This window comes from Manis javanica, chromosome 8 (genome assembly GCF_040802235.1).
Source record: "Manis javanica isolate MJ-LG chromosome 8, MJ_LKY, whole genome shotgun sequence".
NCBI classification, from domain to species: Eukaryota; Metazoa; Chordata; class Mammalia; order Pholidota; family Manidae; genus Manis; species Manis javanica.
Window position 1 is genome coordinate 27,548,683 of NC_133163.1, and position 18,546 is coordinate 27,567,228.

At 37.4% G+C, this 18,546-nt stretch overlaps 1 protein-coding gene across 2 annotated transcripts in view; it reads right to left on the reverse strand.

Annotated features, from left to right (window-relative positions):
* Positions 1 to 18,546, reverse strand: part of BBOF1 (basal body orientation factor 1) — a 56,717-nt gene that overhangs the window by 26,612 nt on the left and 11,559 nt on the right. For both annotated transcript variants that reach the window (XM_073242140.1, XM_073242141.1), the window contains 2 exons: positions 16,336 to 16,401; positions 14,854 to 14,997 (listed from right to left, as the gene is read on the reverse strand). In XM_073242140.1, coding sequence (XP_073098241.1) covers positions 14,854 to 14,997; positions 16,336 to 16,401 — 210 coding nt within the window. The remainder of the gene's footprint in view (positions 1 to 14,853; positions 14,998 to 16,335; positions 16,402 to 18,546) is intronic.

Consider the following 18,546-nt stretch of genomic DNA (forward strand, 5'->3'; position numbering starts at 1 on the left):
ACATCTGCATTGGTGAGAACTCAACATCTCATGGAAAAGGGTAAGATACAAAGCTGTGATGGGGTGGGACCTGAGAACTGCCCCCACCCCAGCTCACCAATGGGAGGAAAAGAATCAGAGTGGGGAGGGAGTGGAAGCACAGGACTACTAAATAACCAGCTATAGTAATCTGCACCAGGAGCACAGACACACATTGCATGGTGTACTGGATATTAAAGGAACGGAAAAGCAAAATCTGAGACTAAGACTGCAAACAGGTTCCCACAGCTAGCTGCCCTGGAACAAAGGAAAAGCAGGTGCTTTAAAAGTCTTAAAGGGACAAGGGATTAACAGGTGGACAAAATCGTCCTGGCACACTCAGCCCAGCAGGCTGGGAACATTAAGGAACTTCAGGCACCCTAACCCCGTTGGTGGCAATGCAGCTCCAAAGCCCTTCGTGGTGATAAGCAGCCTGCTGTTCATTCCCCTCTGCCAGCACTGCAAGCAAACCGACTGTCTCCGCCATTGCTGCAGAACAGCTGGGGAGCAGCCGCACCACACAGCAACCACAGAGGCTTTTCCCTGTGCACAGCTAACAGGGGGTAGCCCAGACCCAGAAGCTACCCCCTGCATGCAGTTGAGTGGCACAGACAATGGAGACCAGTGCAGAGTGCAGGAAGCACGAGAGCTCCATTCTCGTGGCAGAACACACGCCGCTTGCCTGCAACCCCCACCAGTGCCTATTCCATCCCGAGGGACACCCCGCCCATGGAAGCTGAGGGGATTAACCCAGAGGCTGCCCCCTGTGTGCAGTTGACTGCAACAGACAGAGGAGATGGGTGCAGAGTCTGGGAAGCATGAAGGTGCTCTGTTTTGGTGGTGAAAATGCACCATGGGCCAGAGACATTCGCCAGTGCCCTAGGCCATCCTGACAGCTGCCCCGCCCATGGCAGCTCAAGGAATTAACCCAGAGGATGCTCCCTGTGTGCAGTTCACTGGCACAGAGAGTGGAGATGGGCAAGGCGACCAGCAAGCAGGAAGGGAATTTGTTCTCCCAGCTGACACACAGGCCACTCACTGGTGATGACTTCCATTGTGATGAAAAGGCAGAAGAACCTTGTTCAGTCCAAAATCCCTCAAACACCAGAGAGAGAGCTTGGTGAGACTGAAATCACCAATCTTCCTGAAAAAGAATTCAAAATAAAAGTCCTAAGCATGCTGATGGAGCTACAGAGACATATTCAAGAGCTAAGGGATGAATTCCAGAGGGAGATAAAAGAAATGAAACAAACAATGGAAGGATTTAAGAGCAGACTAGATGAGGTGGAAGAGACTGTTAATGGAATAGAAATCAGAGAACAAGAATACAGAGAAGCTGAAGCAGAGACAGATAAAAGGAGCTCTAGGAGTGAAAGACTATTAAGAGAACTGTGTGACCAATCCAAAAGGAACAATATTTTCATTATAGGGGTACCAGAAGAAGAAGAAGAGAGAAAAAGGGATAGAGAGTGTATTTGAAGAAATAAATGCTGTAAACTTCCCCAATTTGGGGAAAGAAATAGTCTCTCAGACCATGGAGGACCACAGATCTTCCAACACAAGGGACCCAAGGAGGACAACACCAAGACATACAAGAATTAAAATGGCAAAGATCAAAGACAAGGACAGAGTATTAAAAACAGTCAGAGAGAAAAGAAAGATCACCTACAAAGGAAAACCCATTAGGCTATCATCAGATTTCTCAGCAGAAACCTTATATACCAGAAGGGAATGGCATGATATATTCAGTGCAATGAAACAGAAGGACCTCAAACCAAGAATAGTGTATCCAGCAAGATTATCATTTAATTTTGAAAGAGGGATTAAACAATTTTCAGATAAGCAAAAGTTGAGGGAATTTACCTCCCACAAACCATCTCTACAGTGTATTTTAAAGAGACTGCCCTTGATGGAAGTGTTCCTAAGGCTAAAAAGATGTCACCAGAGTAAATAAAACCAGAGCAAATAAAGTAGACCAGCTAAATACTAAGTAAATGCAAAATAAAATCAGCTACCCACAAAATCAGTGAAGGGAAACACAAAGAGTACAGAAAAAAAACCTAACATATAAAGAGTGGAGGGGGAAGAAAAAGGAGAGAAATAAAGAATCATTAGACTGTTTATAATAGCATAATAAGTAAATTAAGTTAGATGGTTAGATAGTGAAGAAGCTACCCTTGAACCTTTGGTAATCATGAATCCAAAGCCTGCAATGGCAATAAGTACATATCTACTGATAATCACCCTAACTGTAAATGGACTGAGTGCACCAATCAAAAGACACAGAGTAATAGAATGGATAAAAAAGCAAAACCCATCTATATGCTGCCTACAAGAGACTCACCTCAAATCCAAAGACATACACAGACTAAAAGTGAAGGGATGGAAAAAGATATTTCATGCAAACAATAGGGAGAGAAAAGCAGGTGTTGCAGTACTTGTACCAGACAAAATAGACTTCAAAATAAAGAAAGTCATAAGAGACAAAGAAGGACATTACATAATGATAAATGGCTCAGTCCAACAAGAGGATATAACCATTAGAAATATCTATGCACCCAACACAGAAGCACCTACATATGTGAAACAAATACTAACAGAATTAAAGGAGGAAATAGAATGCAATGCATTCATTTTAGGAGACTTCAATACACCACTCATTCCAAAGGATAGATCAACCAGACAGAAAATAAATAAGGACACATAGGCACTGAACAGCACACTAGAACAGATGGAACTAACACATATCTACAGGACTCTACACCCAAAAGCAGCAGGATACACATTCTTCTCAAGTGCACATGGAACATTCTCCAGAATAGATCACATACTGTGCCACAAAAAGAGCCTCATTAAATTAAAAAAGACTGAAATTGTACCAACCAACTTCTCAGATCACAAAGGTATAAAACTAGAAATAAATTGTACAAAGAAAACAAAAAGGCCCACAAACACATCGAGGCTTAACAACATGCTCCTAAATAAACAATGGATCAATGACCAAATTAAAATAGAGATCAAGCAATATATGGAGAAAAATGAAAATAACAGCACAATGCCACAACTTCTGTGGGACACAGCGAAGACAGTTCTAAGAGGAAGATATACAGCAATCCAGGCATATTTAAAGAAGGAAGAACAATCCCAAATGAATAGTCTAAATTCACAATTATTGAAACTGGAAACAGAAGAACAAATGAGGCCCAAAGTCAGCAGAAAGAGGGACATAATAAAGATCAGGGAAGAAATAAATAAAATTGAGAAGAATGAAACAATAGAAAATATTAATGAATCCAAGAACTGGTTCTTTGAGAAAATAAACAAAACAGATAAACCCCTACCCAGATTTATTAAGAGAAAAGGAGAATCTACACACATAAACAGAATCAGAATGACGGACACCCCAGAAATACAAAGAACTATTAGAGAATACTACCAAAATCTATATGTTAACAAACTGCATAACCTAGAAAAATACAACCTTCCAAGACTGATCAAGGAAGAAACAGAAAATCTAAACAGACCAATTACCAGCAATGAAATTGAATCAGTAATCAAAAAACTACCCAGGAAGAAAATGGATTCACCAGACCAAATGGATTCACCATTTTATCAGACATGTAGAGAAGACACAATACCCATTCTTCTTACAGTTTTACAAAAAATAGAAGAGGAGGGAATACTTCCAAACTCATTCTACGAAGAGAGCATCACTTGAGTACCAAAACCAGGCAAAGATACCACAAAAAAATAAAACTACAGAACAATATCCCAGATGAAAAAAACTCAACGAAATATTAGCAAGCCTAATTTGAAAATACAAGAGGATCATGCACCATTATCAAGTGGGATTCATCTCAGGGATGCAAGGATGATATAACACATGAAAATCCATCAACATTACCCACCACATCAACAAAAAGAAGGAAAAAAACCAGATGGTCATTTCCACAGATGCTGAAAAAGCATTCGACAAAATTCAACATCCATTCACGATAAAAACTCTCAACAAAATGGGCATAGAGGGCAAGTACCCCAACATAATAAAGGCCATATATGATAAACCCACAGCCAAGATCATACTTAACAGCAAGAAGCTGAAAGCTTTTCCTCTACAATCAGGAACAAGACAAGGATGCCCACTCTCCCCGCTTTTATTCAACATAGTACTGGAGGTTCTAGCCACGGCAATCAGAAAACACAAAGAAATAAAAGGCATCCAGATTGGTAAGGAAGAAGCCGAACTGTCTCTGTTTGCAGATGACATGATATTGTACATAGAAAACCCTAAAGAATCCACTCCAAAATTACTAGAACTAATATCAGAATTCAGCAAAGTTGCAGGATACAAAATTAATACACAGAAATCTATTGCATTCCTGCAATAGGAAATTCCTATCAGGAAAACAATTGCATTCACAATTGCATCAAAGAGAATAAAATACCTAGGAATAAACCTAACCAAGGAAATGAAAGACCTATACCCTGAAAACTGCAAGGTGCTCCTAAGAGAAATTAAAGAGGACACTAATAAATGTAAATTCATCCCATGCTCTTGGGTAGGAAGAATTAATATTGTCAAAATGGCCATTCTGCCTAAAGCAATCTACAGAGTCAATGCGATCCTTGTCAAAATACTTACAGCATTCTTCAACGAACTGGAACAAATAGTTCTAAAATTCAAATGGAACCACAAAAGACCCCAAATAGCCAAAGCAATCCTGAGAAGGAAGAATTTAGCAGGGGGAATCTTGCTTCCCAACTTCAAGCTCTACTACAAAGCCACAGTAATCAAGACAATTTGGTACTAGCACAAGAAAAGACCCAAAGACCAGTGGAACACAATAGAGTCCAGATATTAACCCAAGCATATGTGGTCAATTAATATATGATAAAGGTGCCATGGATATACAGTGGGGAAATGACAGCCTCTTCAACAGCTGGTGTTGGCAAAACAGGACAGCTACATGTAAGAGAATGACACTGGATTACTGCCTAACTCCATATACAAAAGTAAACTCGGAAGGGATCAAAGACCTGAATGTAAGTCATGAAACCATAAATCTCTTAGAAGAAAACATAGGCAGAACTCTTTTGGATATAAATATGAAGAACTTCTTCATGAACTTATCTCCCCAGGCAAGGGAAACAAAAGCAAAAATGAAGAAGTGGGACTATATCAAACTAAAAAGCTTCTGTACAGCAAAGGACACCATCAGCAGAACAAAAAGGCATCCTACAGTATGGGAGAATATATTCATAAATGGCATACCTGATAAGGGGTTGACATCCAAACTATTAAAGAGCTCACGCACCTCAACAAACAAAAAGCAAATAATCCAATTAAAAAATGGGCAGAGGATCTGAACAGACACTTCTCCAAAGAAGAAATTCAGATGGCCAACAGGCACATGAAAAGATGCTCCACATCACTAATCATCAGGGAAATGCAAATTAAAACCACAATGAGATATCACCTCACACCAGTTAGGATGAACAACATCCAAAAGACAAACAACAACAAATGTTAGCGAGGATGCAGAGAAAGGGGAACCCTCCTACACTGCTGGTGGGAATGTAAATTAGTTCAACCATTGTGGAAAACTGTATGGAGGTTTTAAAAAACTAAAAATAGAAATACTATTTGACCCAGGAATTTCACTGCTAGGAATTTACCCTAATAATGCAGGGGCTCAGTTTGAAAAAGACATATGCACCCCTATGTTTATCACAGTACTATTTACAATAGCCAAGAAATAGAAGCAACCTAAGTGTCCATCAGTAGATGAATGGATAAAGAAGAGGTGGTACATATACACAATGGAACATTATTCAACCATAAGAAGAAACAAATCCTACCATTTGCAACAATACAGATGGAGCTACAGTTTATTATGCTCAGTGAAATAAGCCAGGTGGAGAAAGACAAGTATCAAATGATTTCACCCATCTGTGGAACATAAGAATAAAGAAAAAACTGAAGGAACAAAACAGCAGCAGACTCACAGAACCCAAGAATGGACTAACAGTTGCCAAAGGGAAAGGGACTGGGGACGGTGGGTGGGAAGGGAGGAAGAAGGGGAATAAGGGGCATTACAATTAGCACATATAACATGGGCGTGGGGCACGAGGAAGGCAGTAAAGCACAGAGAAGACAAGTAGTGACTCTGTAGCATCTTACTATGCTGATGGACAGTAACTGTAATGGGGTATGTGGTGGGGACTTGATAATGGGGGGAATCTAGTAAACACAGTGCTGTTCATGTGATTGTATATTAATGATACCAAAATAAAAAATATATATATTAAAAAAACCCAAGTATTTCATTTTATACATATGGACACAAGGAATCAAAAGATTTTAGAATTGGAAGGGACCTTAGTAGTTGCACTATATAATCTCCCACTTAATATAGGAATTCTCCCATGAGAAAAATATCTAGAGACAGAAGTATCACTAATTCAAATTTCATTAGTTCACTAGGTTATCCTTTAATGGCTACCATTTTTAGAAAAATTCTTCCTCAGATTAATCTTAAAAACATCTCCCTGTGTGTCCAATGGATCTTTTTGTCCTCTAAAACTACACTGAGTAAAAAGTTCATAAAGTTCTTCTAGGCAAAGAAAGTTGGGTTGATTTAAAACTATTATCCTGTAGTTGATTTACTGGCAAGAATCAACCAAACTGAAATAGGCATAATCAATCTAATACTCATGCCATAAAAAAGGCAGTGGAGAGGGGTCTCCCTTGAGACAGGTCTCTGTCAGTAGCTCTTAGATTCTGGTCAAATCATTTAACTTTTCTAAGTCTCAGGTCTCTAGGAATAAAAAGAGGATAATAAGAGTAGCTATCTAGTAGGGGTGTGGCAACGCTTAAATAACAATACATGTAAAGTGCTTAGAATAGTAACTATTTGAATATAAAGGTTAGCTATTACCAAGTCTAATATTGTCCTCACTTATACTTACCAATTTTCCTTAGTATGCTCTCTGTCCTAAGTGTATGGAATCTCCATTTTATATGCTTTCAGATGTTCTTCTTTCTCATTGTATTTCTTACACAATTTTTTTATTAAGGTATCATTGATATACACTCCTATGATGGTTTCACATGAAGAACAATGTGATTACTACCCTTTACCCATATTATCGAGTCCCCCCATGTTGGGAGCAAACCTGTGGGCCTTTAGGCAGACTCAGTCACAAAAGCCTTAAGACAACAGCAACGTTTGAGTAAAGTCTTTCCTGTAAAGTCAGCAACAATGAATCCATCCACGCGTTAGAAACAAGTTTTCCCCTATTACCAAGAAACCCATTTAGTGAACTCCTAGGTTAGAGCTAGTGGTTAGGCTACCTTGCAACATGTGCTTTTTCTGTCCTTTGTTAATCAAGAAACACCCTCTGCCCCAGGGGAAAGCCCCTCCCTTAAAACCTCCCTCCCAAGGGCACCCACCCCCAAAATGGCAAACTCCCCGCTTCTCTTCCAGGTCCTCCGTTCCTGCCGGTGCCAACCAAGACCCAATCACCCCTCTACACCTCCCCGCCGGCGCCCCCTAAGGTCCAGTTATCTCCTGACCCACCCCTTACTTGCTAACCTGTATAAATTGAGCCTGCAAACAATAAACTGTGCCAGCTTGATCAGACACCCTGTCTTGCTGGTCGTTCTTTGTGTCCCTTGCCCCATTCTTTTTTTTTTTTTTTCAATTCTCTCCTCCAGGTCATCAACCCCCATTGATAGTCCTGCAGGTCGGGATACCCCCATATCCCATTGCAGCCACTGTCCATCAGTCTTACACAATTTTTTAAAAATGGCCTTTTACATTGTCAAAGACTTTCAAAATTAATATCAATATACAAGTTTATGGAAATGTCTACCATCATGTGGGGGGGGATGGGCCTTTCATATGCCACTGGATTGTATCAAAAAATCTATAAATTAATGAATAAATCTTTGAAAGATTAGACAACGCATATCAAAAACCTCTAAAAGTTCATGTTCTTTAACATGTAAATTCCACTTCTAAGAAGTTATCCTATAACCTAGATATAACATGTAAGAAAAACATTGTTACTTAGATGTTCTTCAGTTTTTAACAGTGAAAAATTAGAAAAAAGTCCAAGTGTCCAACAACAAAGGAACAATTAATAAATTATGATATATCTATCTAATATCCAATGGAATTCCATGAGTCTAGTCAATAGATTTCATAGAAGGGTATGTAATGGCATTGAAAAATACTTACAGCATATAAAGTGAAAAAATAAGGTTAACAAACAACTTGTTCATCATGATCTCATTTTCTAAACAAAACATGGTAGATATTTTTTAATGTTTCTACATAGCAGAGGAAGAAAAAGGAAAGACAAGATACAATAATATTAATAATGGTTATCTCTAGGCAGTGTAATTGTTGGGGAGGGTTTTTCTTTTTTATCAGCTAAATTTGATGAAATGAGTATTATCACTTTTTCAAAAGAAGGAAAACTAAAACAAATTATTAAACTATAGTAAGTACAACCTATCAGTGCAGTCTCCTCCTGTTAATCAGGTAGATAGAAACCACTTTTTCTTTAAAATTTATGTCTTTGATAATATAAATTTCATTAGCCTCTTTTTAATTTATATTATGAATTCTATACACACAGTAGGCTAATTTTCTTCCCTTATGTATACCCCCCAATTTTTAAGTGAATGAGTGCCTTAATTCTTCCATATTTGGAATTCCACAGAATGACTTTATTTTTTCCCATAAGCCAGTATCTTTTGCCTTTGAATTTTAAGTCTTTCTCACCCAGACCCTTCTTTGAAAGGTCTGAAATCTTTTTCCACTAGGTGGCAACACTGTCCTTAAAAAAAAAAAAAAAAAATCACACCGCTGCCCATTTATGCACTATACTTAATTCACCTGATTTAGCATGTATACCTACACCTAGTATAGCTATTATAAGAATTCCTGAAAAGTTGAGTAACTTAAGCTGATTCAGTCTGCAGCATTTTCAAATAAAACAAAACTTGATATTCCTTCTAAAAACCTTTTTTTCCCCCACCTTTATTGAGGAATTGACAAAATCATAAGGTATTTCAACTGTATATACCTATACATTGTGAAAGGATTCCTCCCATTTAGTCAGTAGAAAACCTAACATTCCCTCAATTACATTTTAAATGAAAAGGCCCACTCAGCATTTAGCAAAGATCCATCGAGCACTACTGTGTTTCTTGTCTTTCAATGAATACAAATGACAACACTGCTCAATTCCTCAAAGATTTTACATTCTAACAGGTCAGAAAAGACAAATGGTAAACAATATCAAGATAGAATAGGCTAAGTGGTACAAAGAGATATAAAATGCTATGGTTACACACAGAAAATTGTTGCTTTTTTTACTAATGATATTTTTATCTGTTTTTCTTTTTTCCAGCTTTGAGATATAATTGACTACAATATTGTATAAGTTTAAGGTCTACGATGTGTTGATTTGACACACTTACATGTTGCAAAGTGATTACCCCCATAGCATTAGCTAACTGTTCATACTGTCACATAATTACCATTCTTTTTTGTGCTGAGAATATTTAAGATCTACTTGCTTAGCAATTCTCAAGTATATAATACAATATTATTACCTATAATCACCATGCTGTACATTAGATTCTCCAGAACTCATCAATCTTGCAACTGGAAGCTTGCAGCCTTTGACCAGTATATCCTCATTTCCAGCTTCCCCCAGCCTAGGTAACCACCACTCCACTCTCTGTTTCTCTGAGTTTAGCTTCTTTTTTAGATTCTACATATGTGATATTATACAGTATTTGTTTTTCTCTGACTTATTTTGCTTATCATAATGTCCTCAAGTTTCATCCATGTTGCTGTAAAGGGCAGGAAGAAAATTATTGCTTTTAAACAAGACTCCAGGGGCAGACCTCCTGGAAAACATGTTTTTGAGCTGAGCCTTTGAAGAATAGGTAAAATTTTAATGAATAAAGATTTATCAGGAGGAGAAGCCAAGATGGGGGCGTGAGTAGGGCAGTGGAAATCTCCTCCCAAAACCACATATATTTTTGAAAATACAACAAATACAACTATTCCTAAAAGAGAGACCAGAAGATACAATACAACAGCCAGACTACATCTATACCTGAGATAACCCACTGCCTCACGAAGAGGGTAAGATACAAGTCACGGCCTGGTGGGACCCAAGCGCGACCCCCACCCCAGCTCCCCGGCGGGAGGAGAGGAGACGGAGGGGGGTGGGAGTGGGAGCCCAGGAATGTGAAATACCCAGCCCTAGTCATCTGTGCAGACACATAGTGCGTGGACTGTGGGATACTAGGGAAACCAAACAGTAAAACCTGTGAGTGGGTTCCCACAGTCGGTGCCCCAGGATAAAAGATGAGCGAGTGCTTTTTGAAAGTCTTAAAGGGACAGGAGCCTCACAGCTGCATGTAAGCGTCCCAGCACACTCAGCCCAACAGCTGGGAATCCTGAGGAACTCTGGGCGCCCTAATCCCCTGGGCGGCAGTGCAGCTCCGGGGCCCCTCACGTTGATAAACAGCCTCCCGCCGGTTCCTCCTCTGGCATGGCCCTGCCATAGTGGAGCAGCAGCCTGAGACTGGCCACGCCCACAGCAGCCCGCAGAGCCCCCTCCACAGCCACCCAGGCCAGAATCAGAGGCCCGTCAGCATGCAGCTACCCAGCACAAGCTGCTAGGGGTCGCCATTCTCGCAGGAGAGGAAGGCGACGAGCAAGCGGGAAGGGACTTTGTTCTCCCAGCTGACACATGTGCCAATTGCCCACGACTACCTCTATCGCCATGAAAAGGCAGAATAATTTGATACAGACAAGAATAACCCAGACATCCCCTGAGAGGGAACCTGGGGAGATAGATTTAACCAATCTTCCTGAAAAATAATTCAAAATAAAGGTCATAGCCATGCTGATGGAGCTGCAGAGAAAAGTACAAGAGCTAATGGATAAAATTGGGAGGGAGAATACAGAAATAAAGCAATCTCTAGAAGGACTTAAAAGCAGAATGGATGAGGTGCAAGAGGTCATTAATGGAATAGAAATCAGAGAACAGGAACGCAGAGAAGCTGACGCAGAGAGAGATAAAAGGAACTCCAGGAATGAAAGAATATTAAGAGAACTATGTGACCAATCCAAACAGAACAACATTCACATTATAGGGGTACCAGAAGAAGAAGAGAAAGAAAAAGGGATAGAAAGTGTATTTGAAGAAATAATTGCTGAAAACTTCCCCAAACGGGGGGAGGAAATAGTCACTCAGACCACAGAAGCACACAGAACTCCCAACAGAAGGGACCCAAGGAGGACAACACCAAGACACATAATTAAAATGGCAAAGATGAAGGACAAGGACAGAGTATTAAAGCAGCTAGAGAGAGAAAAAAGGTCACCTACAAAGGCAAACCCATCAGGCTATCATCAGATTTCTCAACAGAAACCATACAGGCCAGAAGAGAATGGCATGATATATTTAATGCAATGAAACAGAAGGGCCTTGAACCAAGGATACTGTATCCAGCACGATTATTATTTAAATATGAAGGAGGGATTAAATAATTCCCAGACAAGCAAAAGTTGAGGGAATTTGCCTCCCACAAATCAATTCTAAAGGGTATTCTAGAGGGACTGCCCTAGATGGAAGCACTCCTAAGGCTAAATAGATGTCACCAGAGAAAATAAAATCACAGCAAAGAAAGCAGACCAACCAAATACTAACTAAAGGCAAAAAATAAAATCAACTACCCACAAAAGCAGTCAAAGGAAACACAAAAGAGCACAGAATAAAACACCCAACATATAAAGAATGGAGGAGGAGGAATAAGAAGGGAGAGATATAAAGAATCATCAGACTGTGTTTATAATAGCTCAATAAGCAAGTTAAGTTAGACAGTAAGACAGTGAAGAAGCTAACCTTGAACCTTTGGTAACCATGAATCTAAAGCCTGCAATGGCAATAAGTACATATCTTTCAAAAATCACCCTAAATGTAAATGGACTGAATGCACCAATGAAAAGACACAGAGTAACAGAATGGATAAAAAAGCAAGACCCATCTATATGCTGCTTACAAGAGATTCACCTCAAACCCAAAGACATGCACAGACTAAAAGTCAAGGGATGGAAAAAGATATTTCATGCAAACCACAGGGAGAAAAAAAGCAGGTGTTGCAGTACAAGTATCAGACAAAATAGACTTCAAAACAAGGAAAGTAACAAGAGATAAAGAAGGACATTACATAAAGGGGTGAGTCCAACAAGAGGATATAACCATAATAAATATAAATGCACCCAATACAGGAGCACCAACATATGTTAAAGAAATACTATCAGAATTAAAGGAGGAAATAGAATGCAATGCATTCATTGTAGGAGACTTCAACACACCACTCACTCCAAAGGACAGATCCACCAGACAGAAAATAAGTAAGGACACAGAGGCACTGAACAACACACTAGAACAGATGGACCTAATACACATCTATAGAACTCCACACCCAAAAGCAACAGGATACACATTCTTCTCAAGTACACATGGAACATTCTCCAGAATAGACCACACACTAGGCCACAAAAAGAGCCTCAGCAAAATTCAAAATATTGAAATCCTACTAACCAACTTTTCAGACCACAAAGGTATAAAACTAGAAATAAATTGTACAAAGAAAGCAAAAAGGCTCACAAACACATGGAGGCTTAACAACATGCTCCTAAATAATCAATGGATCAACGACCAAATTAAAATAGAGATCAAGCAATATATGGAAACAAATGACAATAAGAACACAAAGACCCAACTTCTGTGGGATGCAGCAAAAGCAGTTTTAAGAGGAAAGTATATAGCAATCCAGGCATATTTAAAGAAGGAAGAACAATCCCAAATGAATAGTCTAAAGTCACAATTATTGAAACTGGAAAAAGGAGAACAAATGAGGCCCAAAGTCAGCAGAAGGAGGGACATAATAAAGATCAGAGAAGATATAAATAAAATCGAGAAGAATAAAACAATAGCAAAAATCAATGAAACCAAGAGCTGGTTCTCTGAGAAAATAAACAGAATAAATAAGCCTCTAGCCAAGACTTATTAAGAGAAAAAGAGAATCAACACACATCAACAGAATCATAAACGAGAAAGGAAAAATCACGACGGACCTCACAGAAATACAAAGAATTATTAGAGAATACTATGAAAACCTAGAAGAAATGGACAACTTCCTAGAAAAATGCAACTTTCCAAGACTGACCAAGGAAGAAACAGAAAATCTAAACATACCAATTACCAGCAACGATATTAAACTGGTAATCAAAAAACTACCCAAGAGCAAAACCCCCAGGCCAGATGGATTTACTAATATCGGAATTCAGCAAAGTTGCAGGATACAAAATTAATACACAGAAATCTGTGGCTTTCCTATATACTAACAATGAACTAATAGAAAGAGAAATCAGGAAAACAATTGTATTCACAATTGCATCAAAAAGAATAAAATAGCTAGGAATAAACCTAACCAAGGAAGTGAAAAACCTATACCCTGAAAACTACAAGACACTCTTAAGAGAAATTAAAGAGGACACTAACAAACGGAAATTCATCCCATGCTCTTGGCTAGGAAGAATTAATATTGTCAAAATGGCCATCCTGCCCAAAGCAATCTACAGATTCAATGCAATCCCTATCAAATTACCAACAGCATTCTTCAATGAACTGGAAGAAATAGTTCAAAAATTCACATGGAACCACTAAAGACCCCGAATAGCCAAAGCAATCCTGAGAAGGAAGAATAAAGTGGGGGGGAATCTCACTCCCCAACTTCAAGCTCTACTACAAAGCCACAGTAATCAAGACAATTTGGTACTGGCTAAATCTTAATTTTAGCAGGAGTGATAATAGCAGCAGGATCAGCAACAGCAGGTAATATTTATCATATAGTTCTAGGTATCTGAAACAGATTATTTCCATTGTTCTTTACAATGACCCTTTGAAATTGGTACTGTTATTCTCATCTCCGCATTACAGATTAGGCAATTTAACCAGAGACCCAACTAGTGAAGACAGCATTTATACTCTAGCAGTCTGCCTTCAGAGAACCAACTTCAAACAGTACGGTGTTGGAGCTGACTCATAACAGGAACTTTGCTAGCATGTTGTTAACCTTGATATTGGCCATAATAAAAGTATTTACACCAGGGAAATCAGCAAATGCTACAGATCAGGACATTGTTTTTTAACAGACCTACACATCACTGTTCTCACTTATGTTCCAATTATGTTCACATAATTCTCACTATGTGATAACTCTTTTTATCTCTATTTTACAGATGAGGAAACCAAGGTACAGAGAGGTTAATTAACTTGCCCAAAGTCACCAAGGTGATTTTAGCTACTTGTATGCAGCATTCATCTGTGCCATTTCTTGCATTATCATTAATGGCATAAAACTATGAGTCATCAGTCTAAACATATTTTCCTTTAGGACTTTGCTACTTTAACCCTAATATTTTCCAAGAACTGTAGTTTGTTTCTTACTGTAGTCACTCCAAAGGTTTAACTGTTGATAAACATGGGAGGTGGTATTGGCTAAGAATTGGTGAATTCAGAAAGAAATCAATGCTTACAAAAAGAGAAGTATAACTATGAAGACTTTTTGCATCCAGTCCTACACTGGAAAGCCTTCTCCCTTTTACTCTCAAATTCTAAAATGTCAAAGGCAGCCCTTTACTACTTTGCAGGAGAAAATGTCTGTAAAGGCTTTTGTAGACATCAGAAGTTAATCATAATCAAAAAGAAAAATTTTTTTAATAAACTTACATCATCTAATTCTTTTTCCACTTGGATTTTTCTCCTCTGGAATTGTTTTATTGTTTTCAGCTCTGTCTGAATCATGCCAATTTCTTTGGCTTTTTGATGGAACTGTCCCTCCAGCTCACTTATTTGCACAATATACTTTTGTTCCTGTACACAAAAAGCAGATTAAATGAGTTAGGAAAAAGGATAAAATTCCAGAGTCATGTTCCATTTGAAGCCTTAAGCCATTCGTCCATCTTCTTTGAAAAAATGTTCCCTTTTTGTTTTTGCATAAAGTTTTAGTTTTTATTAAAAAATACCAGGTACTTTGAATAAGGAAAATTTCTAGAATGACCTGATCTTGCATAGAAAATGCAGATATTTATTAAAAAGAGGTTTGAGAAGCCCAAACAAACCTTTAACCTGTGAGAAAGATAAATAATATCTCTGACCCTAAATTAAAATAGTAAGCTAAGAAACAAAAGGAAGGCCAATATCTCAAATAAAGAAAGAAGGAAAAACAAGAAGGGAAGAAGTGGGGAGAGAGAGGAGGAGGAGAAGGAGTAAAATAAAAGTAAGACAAGGAGAGAGAGAAAAAAAGGAGGAAGGATAAGGAAGGAAAACAAGGGCAATTACACAATAAAAAAATGAACAAGAGGTATCAAAAGAAATGCAAATTACCCTCAAATGAAAGAATGCTCAACGTAGCTCATAATAAGAGAAATGAAAATACACTGAAATACCATTTCTCACCTATCATGTTGACAAAAATCCATTTTCACAACATACTCTGGTATATAGTGAAGACATGGATAGAAGTTAGATTTGAGAATAGACCATGTTTGATAGATTTGCTTTGGGAACCACATAAATATTTTACACACTTATAAATTATATAATTATGTAATTTTACATGTGCAATTAAATTTTCAAAAAACAACTCTTAAAAATCAAAAGCAAACTGTTGTTGAGTTGGTAGCATAACATCACAGAAAGGAACTATTGTAAATGGCTTTTAAACCTTGTAATTTGTTCATAGATCCCTACTGGCATATATACTAAGGGGAAAATTACTCCACCAAACCTTAAACTATTTCCACTAACCTACATTGGTGGTAGTATTTGGTATTAATATTCTGTGACTGTTTGGAGCAACTGTACAATTATACAGGTGTCATTAAAAACCAGGATTTTTGGTGAGGAAAAAAGGAGATCCAGAGAAAGTAAAAACCTAGTACTCCTGCATCTGAATTGAAAGTATTAGTGTGATCATAATATTATTTTACTCTTCAAAAAAATGTATATTTTCTAGCTCTACTACGAGATGGCTTCCTGTAGTAGCATATTATAATGTTATTTTTGAGCTTCTGTACAATCAAGTGTGTGAGCTTTAAGGTCACTGAGCTGCTCAGAGGACCTATTCATTCATTTTTATTGTGTCTTACATATATTAGATCGCCAGAAACATGACCACCCTATCAGTGAAGTATTCGTGTGCATAAATACCAATTTTTCCTTCTCCTCTTGGGCTTTTTCCTTTGTTTCATTCAATTGCTGTTTCAGTTTTTCAATCTGTAGGAGATGGAAATACAGAGTCAGGAAGGTAAAGAAATTGCTCTTTGTCCTACCTTTATTAAGTAATCTGGTTTTCACATGATTTTAAAAACAGTAGGGTTGGAGAGGTGGAGTAAGATGGGAAGAGAAAAGGGCACATACTCCATACCCTTAACTTGCTATTGCCAGTTTCCAAACAATGGCAATCATCAGTTGCCTGGGTAACCTTTTTTAAAATTGTGGTTAAAAACACAACATTAAATTCACCATCTTAACAGTTTTTAAGTATACAGTTCAGTAGTATTAAGTATATTCACATTGTTGTGCAACAGAACTCTAGAACTTTTTCATTTTGTAAAACTAAAACTCCATACTCATGACAAACTAATTCTTTCTCCTATCTTACCCTGGCAATCTCCTTTCTACTTTCTATGATTTTGACCATTCAGATACTTCATAGGAATGGAATCATGGAGTATTCGTTCTTTTGTGGCTTATTTCACTTAGCATAATGTCCTTGAGGTTCATCCATGTTGTAGCACTTGACAGGATTTCCTTCTTTTTTAAAGCTGCATAATATTTCACTGTGTATATGTACCATACTTTCTTTACCCATTCATCTGTCAATGGACATTTGGGTTGCTTCCACCTCTTGAACTGAATCTACTTTATTTCTTCCTCCCTAAGTGGCTTATTTGGTTTTAACAGGCACTCATGACTGTGAGAAAATTATGAATTTGCTACAGCCAGATGCTGTATACATGGAAGCTGATGAAAATAAAGAAATGCAAATGATACCAATAAATGTAGAACAATTTCAATTAGCTCATGAAGGCCACAAACCTTCTATGTAATGAACGTTGAAAAGTATTTGTATGGCTGACCTAAAAACTTACTTCAGAAATAAAGTTTATAGAAGACAATTTTGAAAATGCCTACTATTCAAAAGTTAATTTTAAAAATGAAGTTGCCTAGGAAAGAAGGTAAAAAACAATAGTAATGCACAAAAACTTAATTTTATTTAATAAAATACATAAAATCCATGCAAATGTTCAGTTATCTCATTTCTCTAATATGCTTTCAATGTTATCTTGAACTTGACTGCTATTAACTTTTTCAGAACATCAGTATACTCACAAGCTATTCATTAATGCATGCAAAAATATTTTAATGAATGCCTTATCATTAAATATGTGCTAGGCCTATACTAGGTGCTCGAGATACAGCACTGAACAACAAAAATCAAGCCCCCAATTTCCTTACTTCTGTGAGGTTGCATTCTATTCACAAAAAGAGACAATAAGCATACATAAGTAATATGTATGTAGTATGACAGAAGGTGATAAATATTACAAAGAAAATAAAACAAGGGAGATGGTTTTAATTTTAAAGAGCATAGTGAGGAAGGGTCTCACTGACGAGGTGGAAAATGAAAAAATTATAGAATGATTTATGAATTTGCATCATTCTTATATAGGCACCATCACTCCAATATTAGTTCAGATGTTTATTGAAACCCATAAACAAACAGCAAAAGATGGCTGAAGGAACATATAAAAGATGCTCAAGTGACTAATAATAAGGAATAGACAAATTAAAATGAGGCACAAATTTATACCCACAAAATTGAGCAATATTGTGTGTAATATCATATATTGACAAAAATGTAGGCAAATAGGAACTCACTCTAATACAGTCCTTGTGACAGCATAATTGGTATAACAACCCTTTTGGAGCTCAAATAAACCCATGAAGTTGAAACTATGAGTACTTTATAATACAGTAATAAAACTTCTAAGTGTCTATTCAAGAGAAACTCTTCACACAAGTAGACACACAAAAAGAATGTTCACTTTTTTTTTAATAATTGGAAAACAGCAGTCTGACCCATGGAGGTATGGATAAATAAATTCTGGTTTATTTATTTGATGGAATATTATAAAGCAGTATGAATGACTGAAAACATATGCCTATTATAAATTTTTTAAAAATGAACTGAATCATGTGGTTTTTGTTAATATACCACAAAAACATAATGTTGAGTAAGAAAAGATACAAAAAGTATGTACAATATGATCTACTAATGTACATTTAAAAATAAGTGTGGTATGTATTGTGGATGCAAATACATAAATAGTAAAAGTATAAAAGCATACATGGGAA